Below are 22,460 nucleotides of genomic sequence, written 5' to 3'. Positions count from 1 at the left end.
GGAAACAATTTGAGCACCAACACAATGCCACAAACAGAAAATTCCATGCGTGACCTCAGGAGATGAGGTCAAAGCATAGGCGGACCAAAGATACCCTACAAAACCACCTTCAGGCTCCGTGTATAATATGTGAATTCCTAAATGAATTTCATGCTCAGACTTCGGTTCTATCCCACCAAGATTTCTCATTATATATCTGCAAATAATCCAAAATTTAAATAAATCAGATCCCAAGCATTTCAGACAAGGGATGCTCAAACTGCATTGCCAAATTCCTCTCCATATTGAAAAGTGTTCCGTGGTTCCCCGCCTCAGCCCCACAATGTGTGGGAGCTCGCGTTTCCAGAGCCTCACCAGAACACACTGTCCAACACAGCCAGGGCGCTGAGTAAGGAATGGTACCTCACTGTGCCTTTAATTTGCACTTGCATTTTAATGAGAAAGATTTAGCATTACCTCATGGGTTTAAGGGTCATCTGCTTTGCCTTAACGCCATGAGCTGGCTGTGCACGGCCCTGGGCTGTGTTTTTGCCTCGTCCCTTTTATCTGTTGGTGAGTTTGGGTTTCTTCGCTCTATGATTAAAGGCTTCATGCAACTATCTGGAGATTCCTTGTTGTTCATTCATACTACAGACTCATGCACTCCAAGTCGGCTGGAAGATTGTGTGTGGGAGTAGGGCTTATGAGAGATGGGCTCTCCTGATGGGACGAGGTTTCGCCGGCTGCAGTGGGCGACACTCAGATGTCAGCCCCTCGAGGGCTTTCCATTGGGGATCAGTCAGCTTCCCCAAGAGGACACGCCAACATTTAGCCCAGAGAATGGAAGCAGACTGCCAAAAATGTAAGACTCAGGAAGGGGAGGGAAGAAGAGGTGGTCACCTTGCAGAGGAAGCTGCCGGTCCTCAGCTGTCCTGATGTTCAGGACAGGGGAGGAGAGCGGGGGCCACTCTCCACTATGCTCCTGTGTGCAGGCTCACCTTCCTGCCACCAGTGCCTGCACAGACAGCTGGGATGCCGACTCTCAAGCTTCCACAGTTCTCCCCACAATGGCTGCTGCGGCCGGCACACCGCGCTGATCCGAAGCCAGGAGCCAGGTGCTTCTTCCTGGTCTCCCATGCAGGTGCAGGGCCCAAGCACTTGGGCCATCCTCCACTGCCTTCCTGGGCCACAGCAGAGAGCTGGACTGGAAGAGGAGTAACCAGGACAGAACTGGCACCCCGACCGGGATTAGAACCCGGGGAGCCGGTGCCACAGGCGGAGGATTAGCCTAGTGAGCCACGGCGCCGGCCGAGGACACCTGACGTTTTACACCCTCAGGAAATCTTAGGACAGAGTTGTGGGCGGCAGTGTGGAGTAGGACAAACTCCTGCACCAGGCCCAGAGAGAGACCAAGGAAAACCCCGTGTGAAGCTCCCGGGGAGACAGGCATCCCACGGAAGGCGCCGAGGACGAAGCACGGAGAGCCATACCTGGCTTGACAGCAGAGCAGCAACACCTCACGGTTATGAAGCAGGATATACAAGAGCACCAGGAAGGCTTTGGCTCTAATGCAAGTGGACGGGCTGTCGAGTAGACGGATAACTGTGGAGACAAAATCCTGCGGAAGACATTGAAGAAACACATTTTTTGAGAAAACATGAAAAAAAAAAAAACGGTAGCCTCACCTCTTGGAGTGAGGACATTATAATAATCAAATGGACAGCAGGAAATAAAGTAATAGTGGCTACTGCGTTTGCCTTCTCAACCTGTCCTGGATCCCTAGTAGAGCTTTTTATATTATTATTTCACTGACACCTGGAAATTAAGATATAAATATTGACAATGATATCCCTATGTTGAAGGAAAAAAATCAATCTTTAAAAGTAAAGTAATCTGCCCAAATTCTGAGGTGAATTCAAATCCAGACCAGTAAAACAAACCTGTCTCCTGACTATGCAATCATATAACCAGCAATACCTAACTAAAGAGTTGGCAATCACAACTACGTGTAGATTTGAAGCTCTGAGCAAACCTGCACATAAAGAAACGAGATCGCTCATCTACATATCTGAGGCTTAACAGATATACAGTAAAATGAATACCCAATACATGATGCATAAGAAAAACCTGTACTTCTGCAATGTTCTTTAATTAAAGCTGTAATACCACATTCAGCAATAACTTCTGGCAAACGGTTATGTTATTTTTCCTTTAATACACAAGTTGTATGTCATTTCAGGTGCCTATTGAATATACAAATATTCAAATAGCACACACACACACACACACACACACAAATGTGCACATGCACATGCAGAGATTGTTAATGAATGTTAAGTAGCCAGGAATACAGAATCAGAGTTCCCAAGAGTCCTTGCCTAAGACAAGCGTAGCAGTAACACTGTGAGTCCGAGGCAGAATTCACAACCTCAGCTTCTTTTTTACACACCTGGTCCTTTTATATTGGGTGCTACGCGGCCAGGTGGGCAGAACTTGCAGTCCTGCATAGGCTTCTATTCAAGGAAGGTACACGAAGCAGCATCAGTCTCACGGAGATCCGGAACCAAATCATCAAAGCCAGGTAACCACTTGAGGAGGGGAAAGGCAGACTCGCTCCCAAGGCGTCCTACAACGTGTTTCCAGCTTTCAGCATCCTGACAGGAGAACACCCATCTCCCCACCGGCGATTCCGTACGCTAGTTCATACTCTGCGGTACAAGGACCCCAGTGGCCAATCTGCCTTCCACACCAATGCCAACACCTGTGCATGCACGCACACACACACACACACACACACACACTGCAAAACCACTCAAATCTCCACCAGCCATTGACTGAAAAACCAGTCCACTTTAAAGGAGACTAAAAAGACAAAGAGAATTAACTGCAGTTCGAGATCTCAAGTTTGTTTCCCATAAGGAACTTCACTGGGACAACAGGTAAAAATCTGAATAAGGTCTCTAGATTGGCTAACATGTGCTATGTGAATTTATTTCCTTTATTAAAGTATTTACGTGTTACGTATTTACATATGTGTTTGAAAATCCTTGTTACAGAGATAGGGAGGGACAGAGATCTTCCATTTGCCTGTTGACTCCCCAAGTGGCTGCAACAGCTGGTGCTAGGCCAGGCTGAAGCCAGGAGCTCCACTCAGCTGCCCATGTGGGTAGCAGGTGCACAAGCACTTAAAGATGATTTTTCCGCTGCTCTTCCAGCCAAAGTAACAGGAAAATGGGTTGGAAGTAGAGCAGCCAGGAGTCAAACTAGCACTTGTACGGGACGCCAGCCTCGCAAGCAGCAGCTGACCCTGCTGTGCCACAACGCTGGCCTCACATCAATGTATTTCTTGATTTTGAAATTCATGGCTTGGTTTTAGGAAATATTCAGAAATTAAAGCCTAAGAACAAAACAAGAAAGGCCACATTTCTCAAATGGGTGAGAAAACACAGGTATGCAGAGGAAGAGAGGAAAACACAGTATAAAGTCAATGTGATGAAATGTTCCCATCCAGCGAGTGTGGATGAAGGGCACATTACAGTCGCCACCCTAAATGTGCTACTTCGCCCCTGAGGATCACCACGGTAGCAGCCAGACTCATCGATGTGAGCCCCCTCTTCACCGCCGCTCCCTTCCTCTCGTGGCCAGTGAATCCCCAAGCTCTGTCAGAAGGCCACCCTCACTATCACAGTCTTACTGCAACGCACCATTACATTCTTCCTGAATAGTGCCAACACTTCACTAAACCTCTCATTTTTTTTTTTTAACAAAAAACAAATATTTTTTTTATTTGAAAGACAGTTACAGAGACAGGTAAAGCCAGAGAGACAGAGAGGTCTTCCATTCTGCTGGTTCACTCTGCAAATGACCACAATGGCCAGAGCTGAGCTGATCTGAAGCCAGGAGCTTCTTCCAGGGCGCCCACACAGGTGCAGGGGCCCAAGCACTTGGGCCAACTTCCACTGCTTTCCCAGGCCATTAGCAGAGAGCTGGATTGGAAGAGGAGCAGCTGGGACTCAAACAGGCGCCCTTGTGGGATGCCGGCGCTGTAGGCTGGGGCTGTAACCCGCTGAGCCACAGCGCCGTCCCTGAACCTCTCTTTCCTCCACCCACTCTGCAAGTCAGCGTCACCGTGATCCTAACAGCTAGCACCACTGTTACTTGCCTATGAAGTGGTCTCAGCAGTTGTTACAAGCTTTGAATGGAAGCTCAAACTCCTTAGCATGGCTTGCAAGACTCTAGATGTCCTGGCTTTGTTATCTTTCCAGAATCATGTATCATATCACCACTGTTCCACGCACCCTCCACACTCACCGTGATAATATAACCAAGAGATCTGAGAAAACAACACAAGAAGGGCACAGGGAACCCCAGGATGATTCCAAAGCAGCAGCGAGCAGCCTGTCCGTGTTGATGTCAGGCAAAGGCTCGGGCAACGAGCTCTTTAAGGAGACAAAATTGACGAAGCAGCGTGTGCATCTTAATGTAATGTGAAAACACAACACGGTGTAACAGAAGGAAAGCCCGCTCAGTGTTGATAGAACAAAATTAATAGACTGAGAACATGTGCGCACTGGGGGCTGTTTCCTGTCTTACTAGAAAGTAAACCCTTAAATGAATCAAGCATTTAAAAAAAAATGATTTAAAGACCTGGGAGAGACTATGGATACAGATGTGATACATACACACAAACATCCATGTTTATACAGACCTCAGTCCTGTGGGGGAAAAGCTCTCAAGTCATTTATTAGAAAGGAAAAAGAAAAGTCTAAGTCATGTGAACACAAATAAATAAAGTGAAATTCCACCCGGAAATAAAACAAGATGATGCAGGAAAGAAGATTAGGGAATGTATTTAAGAACACTTTAAGAATAAATGACTGGAAGGGGCTGGCACTGTAGCATAACAGGTAAAGCTGCCGCCTATAGTGCCAGCATCCCATCTGGGCGTTGGTTTGAGTCCTGGCTGCTTCACTTCTGATCCAGCTCTCTGCTATGGCCTGGGTAAGCAGTAGCAGATGGTCCAAGTCTTTGGGCCCCTGCACCTGCATGGGAGACCCAGAAGACGCTCCGAAGCCAGAAGACGCTCCTGGCTTCGGATCGGCAGGGCTTGAGCTGTTGCAGCCATTATGGGGAGTAAACCAGTGGATGGAAAACCTCTCTCTCTGCCTCTGCCTCTCTACAGCTCTGCCTTTCAAATAAATAAATCTTTCAAAAATTAAAGGACTGGGGCCAGTGCTGTAGCATAGGTTAGGCCTCCACCTGTGGTGCCAGCATCCCATATGGACTCCAGTTCAAGTCCTGGCTGCTCCACTCAGGATCCAGCTCCCAGCTAATGCCCGTAGGAAAGCAACAGTGGATGGTCCAAGTGTGCCGGCCCCTGGACCTATGTGGGAGACCTGGAGGAAGCTCCTGGCTTTAGACTGGCCAAACTCGGGCCACTGTGGCCATTTGGGGAGTGACCCAACAGATAGAAGAATCTCTCTCTCTCTCTCTCTGTAACTCTGCCTCTTGAATGAATAAATATATCCTTAAAAATAATAAAGGATTGGCCAGCACCGTGGCTCAATAGGCTAATCCTCTACCTAGCGGCGCCGGCACACCGGGTTCTAGTCCCGGTCGGGGCACCAGATTCTGTCCCGGTTGCCCCTCTTCCAGGTCAGCTCTCTACTGTGGCCCAGGAGGGCAGTGGAGGATGGCCCAAGTGCTTGGGCCCTGCACCCCATGGGAGACCAGGAGAAGCACCTGGCTCTTGGCTTTGGATCAGCGCAATGCGCTGGCCGTAGCGCGCCAGCCGTGGTGGTCATTGGAGGGTGAACCAACTGCAAAAGGAAGACCTTTCTCTCTGTTTCTCTCTCTCACTGTCCATTCTGCCTGTCAAAAAAAAAAATAATAATAATAATAATAAAGGATTAATTTTCTAGAGTATGTGTGACACCGTGATTAAGTTACAAATGGAGATGCCTACGTTCATTATCAGCCCCCAGTGCTGCAGGAGTTTGGGGTGTGAACCAGAACCGGAAGATGGGCATGCACATTTATTTGATTGCTGTGTGTGTTTCTGTCTCTCCCTTTCTCTCTGTCCTTTTTTTTTGGACAGGCAGAGTGGACAGTGAGAGAGAGACAGAGAAAGAAAGGTCTTCCTTTTCCATTGGTTCACTCCCCAATGGCCGCTGCGGCTGGTGCGCTGCAGCCAGCGCACCACGCTGATCCAAAGCCAGGAGCCAGGAGCTTCCTCCTAGTCTCCCATGCGGGTGCAGGGCCCAGGGACCTGGGCCATCCTCCACTGCCTTCCCGGGCCACAGCAGAGAGCTAGACAGGAAGAGGAGCAACCGGGACACAATCTGGCGCCCTGAGCAGCAATGGAACCCGGTGTGCCAGCGCCACAGGCAGAGGATTAGCTTAGTGAGCTGCAGCACCGGCCTCTCTCTGCCTCTTAAATAACTTTATATATATAGGAGAATACTGGCAGTCATTTGCATGGAATCAAGAAAAGATTATGTGATATGGCTAAGAAATTCAGTTAATAAATAGAGATCATCAGAAAGAATCAAACATAAATCCTGGAAATGAAGAACTCAATATGTCAAGTAAAAAAAATACAGTTGAAAGCCTTAACAACAGACTAGGTCAAGCAGAAGAAAGAACATCTAAACCTCAAGACAGATCTATTCAGATAATAGACAATAAAAGACAGTTTCTAACACATCTGGGATACCATTTTATGAACACATATTTGAATGCTAGGAAACTGAGGGAGAACACAGGAGAAAAAGCAAAGGAAAGCTCTTCAATTAAATAATAGTAAAACTTCCTCAATATGGAGAAAGACGGGAACATCCAAGTTCAGTAGGCCCACAGCACTTGAAATGCATCAAAACAGAAAAGATCCTGACTGTGACACACTTCAGTCCAACTCTCAGAAGTGCAACACAAAATAATTCTAAAATCTAGAAGAAAAAGGAATGTAGTTACATTTCAGGGAACCGCCAACAGGCTAACATGTTTTTCAGCAGGAAACTTATGGCAGGAGGAAATGGAGTGATGTATTCCAAGCAATGAAAAAAAGCAAAAACTCCCAACAAAGAATAATATACCCAGCAAAGCTATCCTACATAGATAAAGAAAAAAGGAGGCCTGCGCCACGGCTCACTAGGCTAATCCTCCACCTGCGGCGCCGGCACCACAGGTTCTAGTCCCGGTCGAGGCACCAGATTCTGTCTCAGTTGCTCCTCTTCCAGTCCAGCTCTCTGCTGTGGCCTGGGACTGCAGTGGAGAATGGTCCAGGTCCTTGGGCCCTGCATCCACATGGGAAACCAGGAGGAAACACCTGGCTCTTGGCTTTGGATCGGCACGGCACGCGGGCCACAGCTCACCGGCCATAGCGGCCATAGTGGCCATTTGGGGAGTGAACCAATAGAAAAGGAAGACCTTTCTCTCTCTCTCTCTAACTCTGCCTGTCAAGGAAGAAAAAAGGGGGGGTACTTTCCAAGGCAAGCCGAAGCTTAGGGATTTACCAAAGTTTTCTTGCCAAAAATATTTAGGGGGTCGCTGCATAGAGCAGCAGAAGGCGGACAGCCACCTTCACCAAAAAAAAAAAAAAAAAAAAAAATATATATATATATATATATATATATATATATATATATATATATATAAAACCCACTAGAAGAGCATAAACCACAAAACGGACATGAAAAGGGGAAGAAAAAAAAAACAAATTATATATTCAAGATAAATAGAAGAAAAAATGTGATGATAGTACTGGGTCATTATTTATCAGTAATGTTGAATGTAAATGGACCAGCTTCCCTGATGAAAAGATACCAACTGGCTAAATGAATAAAAAATTAAGATCCAACAATACACTGCTTACAAGAAATTCATTTCACCAGTCAAAACACAGACTAAACTGAAAAGATAGAAAAGATAATCTGTGCAAATGGTATACTCTTTATCAGACAAAATAAATTCTACAATGCAAACTGCAAACAAGGATCATGTCATCTACAAACAGGCACAATTTTACTGCCTTGGTTCCTATGTGCATGCCCTTTATTTGTTTCTTTTGCCTAGTGGCTCTGGCTAAAAGTTCCAGGAGTATATTGAGTAAGAGTGGCGAGAACAGACATATTGTCTGATTCCAGATCTCAGCGTAAATACTTCCAGTTCCCTCCTATTAAATATGAAGCTGGCTGTGGGATTGTCATATATAGCCTTTTTCGTTTATCTTCATTCTATGCCTAATTTGTTAAAGGTTTTTATCATTAATGGATGCTTTGTACTTTATCAAACACGTTATTGGTCTCTTTTAAATGTGTTGATGCAGTATCATTGGGAATATATACTTGTAAAATGTTGTCCTCACTGAATTATGCCCCTTAAACACTAATGTGCCCTTTTCCTCACTTTAAGAACCCCACATTATGTGGTATCAATAAATCTGCCTGTGACTTAAAAAAATGTGTATAATGTCTAAACATGAAGCAAATATAGGAAAATGTTAAAACCATGTAAGCTAACTGAATGGTTCTTTACACTTTTCTGTATTTGAAAAATATAAAACTGTCAAAATAAGACAAAATCATCAAAATTAGACAAAACTGTAAAAATATATAAAAGATAGTCATTATATAATGATCAAGGGATGGTTCCACAAGACTGATGAACATAAGTGTATATGTACCTAATTCTGTTGCACATAAAAATTCTATAAAATAATCATTACTATACCCAAAGGGAGATATAGACTCCAGTAGAGCAATAGTGGTGGACTTCATACCCCACTTTAATCAATGGACAGAGCATCTAGACAAAAACAAAAACAAAATCAACAAAGAAATATCAAAGCCAATCTGCATACTACAGGTAAAATGGCCCTACGAGACATTTACAGAACATTTTATCTGACAGCTAAAGAAATAAAAGATAAACAAAGAGGAAATGAAGTCAAATTATCCCTGTTTACAAAAACTACACGATTCTATATACAGAAAAAATTAAAGATTCCATCAGAAGACCATTAGATGTGATAAATTCACTAAGTTGCATAGCACATAATCAATATACAATTATCGATGGTATTTTTATTCAGTGACAATTAACTCCTTGCCAAAGAAATCATAAAAGTAGTCCCACTCAAAATAGCTTCAAAAATTAAATACCTAGGAATAAATTTAACCAATATAAAAGACTTCTAAAATGAAAATTATAAAACAATGATGAAAGAAGACTCAACAAAATTAAAATTCTCCCATGTTCATAGATGGGAAGAATTAATGTTTTTATAACGTCCATACTGCCCCAATCAATTTAAAGACTCAATGCAGTCCTCATCAATATACCAATGATACTCTATGCAGAACCTTAAAAAAAAAATCCTAAAATTCATATGGAAGCACAGAAAAGCCCACAAAGCGAAAGCAGCCAGGAGCCAAAAGTACAAAGCTGGAGGCATCATAATGGCCAATTTCAAGACACACTACAGAGCCACAGTAACCAACAGACAGATAGATGGAAAAGCACAGAAACTCCCACAACAAATCTACGCCTCTATAGCCAACTGATTCTCAACGAAGGTCTCACAATCATTTACTGGAGAAAGGACTGTGTCCTCAAGAAAATGGTGTTGGGAAAACTGGATATTCATATTCAGAAGACTAAAATCTGACACACAAATACACACACAGCCCATCTCTTACCCTCTATAAAAATCAATTCAAATTGGATCAAAGATCTAAATGCAAGCCCTGAAACAATGAAACTACTAAAATGAAACATAGGAGAAAAACTTTAAGATACAGATAAAGGCAGCAACTTTATGGCTAAGACCACAGAAGAACAGGCAACACAAGCAGAACTACACAAAAGAGCATCTGTCAAGCTAAGAAGCCTCTACAAATCTACACAGGAAAAGAAACAACCAACAGAGTGAAGGGACAACCTACAAAATGGGAGATAACTTCTGCAAACTATTTTTCTTATAAAAGATTGACATTCATTTTACATAAGGAATTCAAAATCTCAGCAACAAAAAAAAAAATTAATCCATTTTTGCTCATTTTAAAGTGAGCAAAATTGGACCTAGGATTTAGCTTACTGATTAACACACCCACACTCCACAGTGGAGATCCTGAGTGTCATTCTGCCTTCAGCCCCTGACTGGAGCTTCCTACTAATGCAGACCCCGGGAGGAAGAGGTCATGGCTCAAACAGCTGGCTCCTGCCACCCACGTGGGAAACCTGGACTGCTGTTCCCAGCTCCTTGCTTCAGCCTCAGTCTAACCCCAGCTGTTACAGGTTTCTGAGTGGTCAACCAGGCAATGGGAGCTCTCTCCTTCTACCTACCTCATCTCTCTGCCTCAAAAATACATTAGAGGGAAAATGACAGGAATAAACCCTCATTAAAACAAGAAATTCAAAAGGCCAACAAATTTATGAAAAAAAAAATGTTCAGTAACATTAGCATCCAGGGAAATATAAATCAAAATGAGCTATCACCTCACTCCAGTGACAAAGGCTATTGTCAAAAAGAAAATAATAAACGCTAGAGAGGATGTGGAGAAAGGGGCATTTTTACACATTGTTGATGGCAGTGTAAATTCGTACAGTCATTACGAAGAACAGTAAGGAAGCTCCTCAAAACACTCAAAATAGATTTATCATCTGTTCCGGCTATCCCATTTCTGAGTGTCTATTGGAAGGAAATGCAATCAGCGTGTCTCAGGGATGCCTGCACTCTCATAGTAACTGGTGCATTACTCATAGTCCCTAAGATACGCAATCTACCCAGATGCCCATCAGCAACCGCATGGAAGAACATGGGATACACACACACTGGGGTATTACCCAGCCATTGAAAGGAGCACTATCCCACTACTCTGTGGAAAATGGATGGAATTACAGGGAATCACATTATATGAAATAACACTGGAGTTAGGAAACTTAAGTTTTCTCCCATATGTGGCAACTTAAAAAAGTTGATCTAAGAGTAGAATAGTGATTACCAGAGGAAGGGGAAGACAGGAGGATGAAAGACGTTGAACAATGGCTACAGAAACTCAGCTGGATAACGGCTATACATTCTAGTGTTCTGCAACACACATCCACGGTAACATATCCTGTCTTTTATGAGAGGATTTCAAAGACTCCAATCACAGAATGGTAACAAAGAAAACATCAATTGTTTTGATTCAATGCATTCACGTTGTGGGCATTGTTGAAATGTCACATTGTACCCCACAGATATGTACAACTGTGGTTAGCCTTAAATATTTAAGGAGATGCAAAGGCTAACTAACCTCATTTGATCATCACCCACTGAATACATTTATCAAATTGCTAAACAAAAAAAGTACATGGAAAATTCATGTTTTCAAAAACCTGTGCGTGGATTCCAAAGTATGTTGCATCAAAATAAACTTCCATTAATTTTGTTTTTCAGTAAGTTTTTAAAAATTATGTATGTAAGAGGCCAAGAGATGGACATATAGACAAAAAGCAGGAGCTCTCCTCCACTTCATTCCCATATGCCCACAACACAATCCGAATCTTCCAGCCGGGTGCAGGATCTATCATTGCTGTCTTCCAGGGTCTGCGTTAGCAGGGATCTGCAGTCAGCAGCCAGAGCCTGGGATACAACTGAAATACTCCGCTGATGTGGGACAAGGGCATCCTAACCAAGTAATCAAACGCCCACCTCTTACTAATTTTTTTTGAAGTCTTCTCGTATGGTGTAGTCATAAAAATCTCAGTAACGGGGGCCTGAGCTGTGGCACAGCGGGTTAAGCCTCTGCCTGTGGCACCAGCATCCCATCTGGGCAACAGTTCTAGTCCTGGCTGCTCCTCTTCCCATCTAGCTCCTTGCTATGGCCCGGAAAAGCCGTAGAAGATGGCGCAAGTCCTTGGGCCCCTGCACCCGCATGGGAGACCTGGAAGAAGCTCCCAGCTCGGGATCGGCCCAGCTATGGCCGTTGTGGCCATCTGGGGAGTGAACCAGCACATGAAAGACCCTTCTCTCTGCAACTCTACCTCTCAAATGAATAAATTTTTTTTAAAAAAGATTTGTTTAAAAAAAATCTAACAGCAACAAAACATACAAACCATTTAAGGAAAAGGAAAGAGAAACATGTAGGACTTATACCAAGAAAACCACAGACTTCTGTAACTGCTAAGAGAGCAGCTCAGTCAACAGAGGAGTGGCAGGACTTGAGACCTGGACTCGGGAAAACCTACGGAAAAATACCCATGGTTTGATGAAAGAACTGTACTCCAGTTTCTTCTATTACAAAATAAAGTGGAGAACACTGCCTAACACATCTCCTGGGCTTGATATGACGACTAGATCCCAAAAAATATCATAATGCATCAAGTTCCAAGACGCACACTTCTGAATATTTATGCAAAAGACACATAAACCAAGACAAAGCAGAAAACACACAAAACAGTAAACAAGACTTCACACAACAGCAAAAAGAAAAGGGATGAAATGATACTCTACTTCTCAAACTATGAAGACTAAGTAAACTGCTCAAATTTCAATTAAGGAGGGTGGTGTGGGAAAGCAGTTGACAAAAGACCTCTGAGCTGTCAACAGGCAAGCTAAAATACAGTTGCCCTCAACAAGTCATCTAAGAAACGCAAACTTAGGAGGAACTCATTTTTAACACAAAGCAGATCAGCAAAGATGAAGATGGACGGTGGCCAGGGTTGGCACGGCCGTAGTACCATGGAAAGATCTCAAATTCAGCCAGCTGGAAACTAAGCGTCCACCCTTCCCTTCCGCAGCAGGAAAGAGAACTGGTAAACCTCAAAAGCCTTTAACATGGTGTTTTCTTCTGGCACACCTGTTACAGCTACAGAAGTTTTGCCTAACAGGGTGATGAGCGAGTATGCCGTAGCTAAGAGAATGCTCACAACACTATTGTGTGTAAGACAGAAACAGAAACAGGAAAGAATTTTAGCATCTAAAATAGGAGATCTGAGGGTAGGTGTTTGGCACAGCAGTTAAATCACTGCTTGGGACACCCGCAACCCACATCGGAGTACCGGCTTCAAGTCCCAGCTACTCCAGTTTGGATCTAGCTTCCTGCCTAGTGCACGTGCTGCAAGGTAGCAGGTGATGGCTTCAGTACTTGGGTCCCTGTCATTCAAGTGAGAAGCCCAAATGGAGTTCAAGCTCCTGGCTGTGGCAAGCATTTGGGAAGTAAACCAGTACATGGAAGATCTGTTTCTGTCCTTCTGTCTTTCACGTTAAATGCAAATACGTAAGAATTTAAAATACAGGATTTGTCAAATAAATCCTAATTCTCACCAATAATCCATCTACCCGATGTTCAGACCAACCAGGCTCACGCCATTCTTTGATGACAAATGCTAAGGACATATGGGCGGAGGGCAGAGGAAATGGAGACAGGAAGTGGTGCCACCTGACCTTACAAACTTGGAGAAGACCTTGCAGGGGCTGGCACTGTGATGCGGCGATTTAAGCCACTATCTGCAACACCAGCATCCCTCTTACAATTAAGTTCCAGTACAAGCCCTGGCTGCTCCACTTTCAATCCAGTTCCCTGCTAACGCAACTGAGAAAGCAGCAGAATTTGGCCCAGGTACTTGGACCCCTGCTACCCAGCTCTGGCCACTGTGGACGTCTGAAGAGTAAACCAGAGAATCAAAGATCTTTTTTCTCTGTCACTCTCTGTCTGTCACTGTGCCTTTCAAATAAACAAAGCTTAAAGGGGGGTGGGGGGGGGGGTGGACACCAGAACACTTTACTATGCTATTATCTTCTTTAAAAAAAAATGAAAATACCACGCATTTTCTGTTGATCCCCTTGGGACACGCACTCCTGGACCCAGCCACCATACTATGCACTGAGACAGTCCAAGTAGCCTGCGGAGGCCCACAAAGAACGCGACCAAGGCTCACGGCCAAAGCTCTAGCCGAGTTCCCAGCGGACAGCTTGTACCAACTTGCCAGGCATGTGAAAGACCATCTGGAAAGTTTATCCTCCAGCCCCCAACACAGGCTTGCACAAATTACAGATTTGTGAGCAAAACAACTTATTGTTCTTGTCTAAGCCTCTGCATGTTGGAGTGGTTCCTTACTGCAACAGATAAATGTAACGTAAGTATGTAAATAAAAAAGCAACACATCCAGCCATAAAAAGTTTCCTACAGCAATAGACATAATTTTAAAACAGAAATATCCAATAATACGTATGACGAGGGATATTTTTGCAGTTCTTCTTGATGTAATATTATTCAGCCATGACTAACAATCCTACAAAATTAAATAGGCTCATGATTTTGAGTGAAACAAACTAGACAAACTATCCTATCAAAAATTAAAAACGGTGTCTGAGATTTATTTGTAATGTAATGATCCAAGTCCCTTATGATGATGCCGTAAATTGTGGAGCTGAGCCTAAAAACAGCTTATGCTCTAAATAAGTTCTTATTTAGTCATTCCAAAAAACAAAAACAGAACAATGATGACTTTGACTCCCTACAACTCAATGCTCAGGGCTCCATATTTAATCTGAAGCCGTGTTCACCACATGTCTACAACAGTATTAATCTCCTAACAGTTGAGGGGGGAAGGGTTACAGGCTGCAGGCAAAGACTTGGTGCCTAGGATGAATAATCAAAACTACCTTTTGAGAACCAAAAATGACCTCGGGTCACTTCAGCTTGCAACCCACTATGTATTCAGCTTTGATTTAAATTCATCTTGTCACACAGCTCAACATACCTAAATAATACATGTGGAGGAGAGGGGCGGGAGCTGTTTAGTTCTATAACTCAAACGACAGTGCAACCAATTTGTGTCCAACATTCACAACCAGGAGCCAAAGGCACTAAGCAGTGCTTGCAGAATGGACATTTCTGTCTGAACACAAAGATGGTGGCAGGAAATACTCAAAACATTAAGAATTTGTCCAAAATATATGAAGCTTCCATCACCGATCAAAATATCTGTCTCTGTCAAAATTAAGCAAAACGCCGAAGCATCCCTCTAGGACATAAAGACTGAAGTATCGGATCCACGAAAAACAGCAATGAGGCAGAGCATCTCCAACTCCTCTCTCACACATTTTAAGAGGTAAAATTGATCTGCTTTGGACCGACTGTCACAGCTGAAAATCAATGAGGACAGACTGGTCATTAAACAATAGTCTGGGCCGGCGCCGCGGCTCACTAGGCTAATCCTCCACCGAGCGGCACCGTCATACCGGGTTCTAGTCCCGGTCGGGGCGCCGGATTCTGTCCCGGTTGTCCCTCTTCCAGGCCAGCTCTCTGCTGTGGCCAGGGAGTGCAGTGGAGGATGGCCCAAGTGCTTGGGCCCTGCACCCCATGGAAGACCAGGAGAAGCACCTGGCTCCTGCCATCGCATCAGCGCGGTGCGCCGGCTGCAGTGCGCCAGCCGCGGCGGCCATTGGAGGGTGAACCAATGGCAAAGGAAGACCTTTCTCTCTGTCTGTCTCTCACTATCCACTCTGCCTGTCAAAAAAAAATAATAATAATAATGATAGACTGAAGAAAAACCAATGAGAAATCTTGTCGATAACTATGCTGGCACTATTGTGCTGTATAATATTGAAACTGTACTGAATAAATCTAAAATTTTTGGGTCGCACTTTCCTTAAAGAACTTTAGTCAAGTATCTGCATAAGGGACTGGTGCTGTGGCGTAATAGGTTATTCCTCCACCTGCAGTGCCAGCATTCCATATGGGTGCCAGTTCTAGTTCCGGCTGCTCTGCTTCTAATCCAGCTCCCTGCTGACGGCCTGGGAAAGCAGCGGAGGCTGGCCCAAGTACTTAGGCCCCTGCACCCACATCGAAGACCCGGAGGAAGCTCTTGGCTCCTGCTTTCAGAATGGCCTGGCTCCACTCACTTTAGCCATTTGGGGAGTGAACCAGCAGATGGAAGATATCCATTTCTCTGTCTCTCCGTCTCAAATAAATAAATAAATATTTGAAAAGAAAAGTATCTATATAAAATATCTTTGACAAGTTTTATACATGTGGATGAAAAATCTCACAACATAAATTCATAATCACATTAATATGTACAGATTAATTTCCATTTTCTAAACGCTTAATTAGCCACCACTGAGTCTGTATGCCTAGCAACATCGGGGGGCAAAAAAAAACACCAAGTAGACTCTCAACATCTAACTTTTTTACATTTTCACATCATGAAATTTCACAGTGATCAGTCATGGTACTTTCAAGTAATACGGAGATCAGTTGCTACAGGCTTATTTTTAATCACTGCTGCGTACTTGGTCAAAACACTAATGCTAAAGCACCAGTTACAATCAGATTAGACTCCTAAAATAAAATTGGACAGCAGCTAGCATTGACATCAATCAGGAAAGCCAAAAGTTAAAAAGGCAGCATCTGTAGTCGGTATCAGCGTCATTCCAAAGGCAGCCATCTCACCAGTGAGCATCAGCAGACTCACCTGAGAAATGTGGTGTGGCTTCAGAAATTAATGTTTGCATCCATTTGATGTGACCTCCAAGGCACATGCAATCCAAAGTACCCATGATCAGTTATTCGGCTACAAGGTACACTCAAAGTTGTATCTCTTAGGGGGAAAAAAATAACTGAGGCAGGTGTGTGAAGCTATGTCACTACACAGCTGATGTAAGTGGTGTGGTGTGAGCTCAGTTACAGCGGAGCACAGCTCCAGGAGTTTTACATGCTTTGGGATGCGTAACATCCAGAATCCGGCACTGAGTTTTACTATATGGTCTTATTTCTAAAACCACACCAGTGATTCACACACAGAGCTGTCTACTGGTTTGTGGTCATCCACTGCTGGTGCCGCTTCTCCCTGTATGCGTTCAAACGCACACAGGCATGTCCACGCAGACCTAGGACGACACACTCCTGTATCACCCACGCTCATCATCTGGCCGCAGCTCAGTTCACTGTTTCTTGCTAGTCTCACACTCATTCTGTGACAGCTCCCTCGGGAAGCAGTTGTAGGAATGGCTCTCTCCCAAGTTCACACATCCATCTGTGACCCTTCTAACTGAAGACCCAAAGTGACTTCGTAAAATATATTTTTTTTTCCTTGCTTCACCTCCTCATTTCTCAAAAATTGTACATGCCTTACTTACACTGAATTCTGGCACCAAAAGAAAGCTAATACAAAGTTTTCTGAATTTTCTGTGGTAAATAATTTCTTTTATTAAAAAGGAAGGGGAGGGACTTAGTTGGGGAAGTGACTCTAAATTAAAAACAACACAATACACAGGCATTGGTCCCCCTCCCTAAAGAACCACAAGTGCAGCTCCTTCTCTCTGTCCAGTAGGAAGCCAGAACCTTTTTATTTGTTTCTAGGTTGCCTCTCACCCACTCACGCCAGTCTGTCAAACCAAACACTTGGAGAAAACCTGAGCTTTGCCATAATAAGGTTGATAAACCAGCCCTTCACTCATGTGTAGACAAATGTAGGCATTATTCTTTAACTTAAAATAAAACAGGGGCCAGCGCCGTGGTTCACTTGGTTAATCCTCCACCTGCAGTGCCCGCCAACATCCCATATGGGTGCCGGGTTCTAGTCCGATTGCTCCTCTTCCAGTCCAGCTCTGCTGTGGCCTGGGAAGGCAGTGGAGGATGGCCCAGGCGCCTGGGCCCCTGCACACGCATGGGAGACCAGGAGGAAGCACCTGGCTCCTGGCTTCAGATCGGGCGCAGTGCTGGCCGTAGCTGCCATTTGGGGGGTGAACCAACAGAAGGAAGACCTTTCTCTCTTCCTATCTCTATCTCTACCTGTCAAATAAAAAAATAATATAAAACAATGGCTGTGGTGCTGTAACCCATTAGGAAAGCCAATCACAGCCCTATACAGTCCTCCAGGATCCAGGTCAAGATCATCTTCCAAAGTTTCCAGCCCTTTCCTCTCTGCTCACCATACTCCAAATCCACTTCTGTCTCTCCCCCAGTCACTAAGCATTTTGCGCATGGTAAACGTTCCATAAGTGATAGATTTTTTCCTTAGTAAAAACAGAACCTTGCATTTTAAACTAAAATTTGTCATACATTATTGAGCTGTCAGAGATACATTTAATTAACTAGAGGAGAAGAGAGAGAATATGCCATTCTCTCTGTTGCTACCATGAAGTACAACTAAAAACTCTGGGCATTATACATAAGCAAACATAGGGAGACTGACAGGTGGAGAGAGAGCAGACCAGGCCAGCTAGCAACCCTGGGACCTGAGGACCAACACGGCAATGCATTCACTTGGTTACATTTTAGCTTCACATATCCCAGGAACCTGGAAATACCAACAGGTGTCACACATAAATACACAGCTAAAACCAGATGGCTTAAGCCTAAGGAGTAAGAAAGGGATGGCTACTCCTGTGGTGGAATGAGAAGGCCATGCCAAGTTGGCCGCTGGCACAGAAACTGCCTGGCAACAGGCTGTGATTGGATGGTTTCAGAAACCACATGACAGCGGAGTCTGCCTGGCAACAGGCTGTGATTGGATGGCTTCAGAAACTTCCTGCAACAGGCTGTGATTTGTTAGGGCATAGACCGCCCCTTGACCGGATTGGCTGCCTTGGCTATATAAGCTGCTGTAGCAACTGAAATAAACAAGTCCGCAGGCTGCTTGCCTCAGGCCTGCTTTCACCCGACTCCTGGAGTCTGTGTGGTGACTCCGCACCTCTTGCCCCCACCACACTCCTCCCCTCAGAAATGAATCCACAGCAACATACTCCGCTGTAGCCGAACACCATGGAAAACCACAGCCCACTGCCACCAGCAGAGGGCAAGCAGGAAGCCCAGGACAATGTCACATGATCACAACAAGCCATCCCAACACCATTCGCCGGCAGAGCCGCATCAGAACAGACAAAATAGAGCGACAGAACTCCCATCCCAACATGAGGAGCCTGGAGCCCCACCCAGGCACAGCAGCGGCAGCCTCCCCTTCTCTCTCTCTGCTGTGATCGTATCAGAAAAAGTAGAGCGGAGCCGGCGCTGTGGCTCTGCATGTTAATGCCCTGGCATGAAGCACCGGGATCCTATATGGGTGCTGGTTCTAGTCCCAGCTGCTCCTCTTCCAACCCAGCTCTTTGCTATGGCCTGGGAAAGCAGAAGATGGCCCAAATCCTTGGGCCCCTGCACCTACATGGGAGACCCGGAAGAAACTCCTAGCTCCAGATTGGTGCACTCCAGTCTTTGTGTCCATCTGGGGAGCGAACCAGCAGATCGAACACCTCTTTCTCTGTCTCTACCTCTCTTTGTAACTCTTTCAAATAAAATCAATCTTTAAAAAAAAAAAAAAAAAAAAGCATAGTGAGAAGCCTACTCCTTCACCACCTTTCATTAGCAAGGAGGCACCCCCACCCACATCCCACCAGCATCAGTGGACACAGGAACAAGGAACCCTCCCTCTACCAGCAAAGGTGGCAGCAGAGGAGGCCTAAGGAAGTCCTGAACTGCCACTCTTGTCAGAGGCAATGAGGGTGGCTCCCGTACCCTTGGGGTGTCAAAAGGCACCGAGCAGGGCCCTGGATGTCCACTTCCACCTGGAAGTGGCCTCCTTCACCCTGCCACCATGGTGTTAGAGGAAGCCTTCGGAAACACAACACTTGCCTAAAATCCAGCGTTTGACGGCACACCAACACCCAGAGTGTTTCGTGAATGCCAAGTTCCAGTTCTGCATGATGGAAAACTACTGAGGGTCTGGCTCACTGCAACGTGAATACACTTTGGCCTTTGGCCTATTGGTTCAGACAATGGTTAGGTGCCCCATCAGAGTACCTGAGTTCAACTCCTGGCCTGGGCCCCTGACCCCAGATTCCTGCCAATGCAGACCTGGGAGGTCCTGAATCACTGACACCCATATGCAAGACTTCAACTTCCCAGCTGCTGGCTCCAGCCTTCGTTCGGCCCTGCCCTCTGTGAGATTTGGGGGGAGTCAGAGGATGGGACTCCTCCCCCCACCTCAAATAAAAAACAGATTTTTAACAGCACTAATACTAATCCAAACCAAAAGATTATTTAGCCTTTTGTATGCTTAATTGTGCAATCATTCATTTCTTTAAGATGCATGGAATAATGCCATACATTATGAAACAGCTAAAAATTAGCAAATGCAACTCATTTTACTGCTTCTGTGAATTAAGGTATTTGAAGCTTAATCAATGCATGCCTGTGCCAAGGGTTAGGAACTCCAATACATCTCTTGGCCTCTTACCACAGCTTCAACAGCAAAGCCACTCCAGTGTCACTTTCCCTAATTTCATGACTTAGAAAATTTAATGGCAAAACCTGGAAACATGAATGGCTGGGAGGAAAAAAATCTCTTTGAGGTACAAACTTAGCAAAATCTAAATTAGAGCAGTTACAGTAAAAGGTGGTTGGCTTTCTATTTGGAGCAAGATTACTACGCAAATCTCCTAGTTATTCACAATAGTCACGAAATTTTAACTTCCTTGATATAAAGCAAAATTTAACATGTTGCATTTAATGCAGAATAGCCATGCCCTAGAGGATCCCACTCCACAACTCACAGAACCATTACTTTTAACAGGATTCACAAAACACTGACTAGAAATATGTATCCCTGTTCCCAAACCAAAAAACAAAGGAGGGGTGGAGGGTGACTGGTTTAAAGAACTCTGCACACTATACTGCCTCCACGGTACCAAATTAAAAAATGCACAAGTCAAAAATCTCTTCTCAACTTTGACTCATCACTTTCCAAATATTAAACATGGCCCTTTTTAAAAAAATTTTTTTCACCTAACTATAATATTCTCAAGCAAGGCTTCTCAAATCACAAAATTAAAATCAATCACCTAGCAACCTCACTGAATTATAGACTGGGGGCCTGCACTGTAGTGTGGCTGGTTAAGCTGAGCTCAGGTTTAAGTGCTGCCTGTTCCACTTCAGATCCAACTCCCTGCGAATGTGTCCGAGAAGACAGCGGACGATGGCCCAAGTGCTTGGGCCCCTGGAATCCACACTGGAGACCCAGATGGAAGTCCAGGCTCTTGGGTTCTGCTTGGCCCAGCCCTGTGGCTTATGCCTGGTCCAGCAATGCCCACTGTGGCTGTCTGGGGAGTGAACCAGCAAATGGAAGATATCTCTGTCTCTCCCTTTCAAACAAGTAAATAAATCTTTATAAAGTAAAAATAAAAACAAGTAAAATCTGGGCATTGGGTCTAGCAGTTAGGACGCCTGATCCCACACTGAAGTTCCTGGGTTCAACCCCCTGCCCTGTCTCCTGACTCCAGCTTCCTGCTAATGCAGACCCTGGGAGGTAGTAGTCATGGCTGGACTCACTGGGTTTCTACCTCCCATGTGGGAGGTGTGAGTTGTTTTCCTGGGTCTTGACTCCTGCCCTAGCCTACCCTCTCATCTCCTAGCCACTTCCAGTGCTTGGAGAGTAAACAAGCAAAGGATCCCTCTCTCACACACACATTCCTTGTCTTCCTGCCTCTCAAATAATTCTTTTTTCATGTGGATTCTGATTCAAGAACTCTGCAGGGGGCCTGAGAGTCTGCCTTTCCCATACATACTCCCAGGTGACACCAATGCGTGGCCCAGAGAGCAGGACTGAGGCTGAGAAGGCCTAAGAAACCCGTGCATGCAGGAAACGCTTCATTGTTCGTTAGTGAAATGGGACACACAGGCAGAAGCCATTGGCTGGACTTCGTTTTAATCACCCAAAGACTCTTACAACATCTTCAGATGTGTGGGACAAAAACTGGGTAGAGTTCAAAGAGGTCCCTTGGGGTGAGAAAAATGAAATTCTGCCAAGGTGACATTACTTGTAGGGGAAAACAGCAGCATTTTAAAGCGGAGTGACGGGTAATGATCGAAGTCGAACCTTTTCCTGGATGAGCCTTTGAAGATGAATCCCGCAGGACAGCATGGCGGTGAACAGGGTCAGCATGTACTGCTGGACCCTGCAGATGGCAGAGGCCAGGCAGCTGATCACGGAGTTCAGGCCCACCTTCTCGATGACATTCTGGAAGGCAGCAGGCGAATGCCGAGTGATCCTGCACAAGGCCTGCGGAGACAGCACAGCAGATCCGTGTCAAGTACAAGTGCACAACACCTGCTCCTGCGGCAAAGAACAGAAGGTGCACACCTTGCTTCCTTTTTTTTTTTTTTTTTTTTTTTTTCACACAGAAAAAGTGGGACCTTTTCAACAAAGGTAACAGGCAGACAATCATCTAGATGCCAAAGAAAAGCTAGTGGTATTTTAAGCCATCAGAAATGGGCTGGCACTGTGGCACAGGTTAAGCTGCCACCTGTGATATGGGTTTCCCATACAAGCACCAATTTGAATCCTGGATGCTGCCCTTCCAATTCAGCTCCCTGCTTATGGCCTGGGAAAGCAGCAGGGGATGGCCCAGTGCTTTGGGCCCCTGCACTTGCGTGGGAGAGCTGAAAGAAGCTCCTAGCTACTGGCTGCAGATCGAACCAATTCCAGCTCTCCTAGGA

The 22,460-nt window shown here is 44.9% G+C and overlaps 1 protein-coding gene across 13 annotated transcripts in view; it reads right to left on the bottom strand.

Moving 5' to 3' along the window:
- ULK4 (unc-51 like kinase 4) overlaps nucleotides 1-22,460 on the bottom strand; it is a 617,184-nt gene that overhangs the window by 440,518 nt on the left and 154,206 nt on the right. For all 13 annotated transcript variants that reach the window (XR_007921958.2, XM_051852640.2, XM_051852641.2 and 10 more), the window contains 2 exons: nucleotides 21,841-22,023; nucleotides 1,470-1,597 (listed from right to left, as the gene is read on the bottom strand). Coding sequence is in view for 12 of the 13 variants with exons in the window: in XM_051852640.2 (XP_051708600.2) it covers nucleotides 1,470-1,597; nucleotides 21,841-22,023 (311 nt within the window). In the remaining variant the exon portion in view is untranslated. The remainder of the gene's footprint in view (nucleotides 1-1,469; nucleotides 1,598-21,840; nucleotides 22,024-22,460) is intronic.

The sequence above is a fragment of the Oryctolagus cuniculus genome, chromosome 10 (genome assembly GCF_964237555.1).
Source record: "Oryctolagus cuniculus chromosome 10, mOryCun1.1, whole genome shotgun sequence".
Lineage (NCBI taxonomy): Eukaryota > Metazoa > Chordata > Mammalia > Lagomorpha > Leporidae > Oryctolagus > Oryctolagus cuniculus.
The sequence above is the reverse complement of the archived record's forward strand: the minus strand, read 5'-3'. Positions and strand labels throughout refer to the sequence as shown.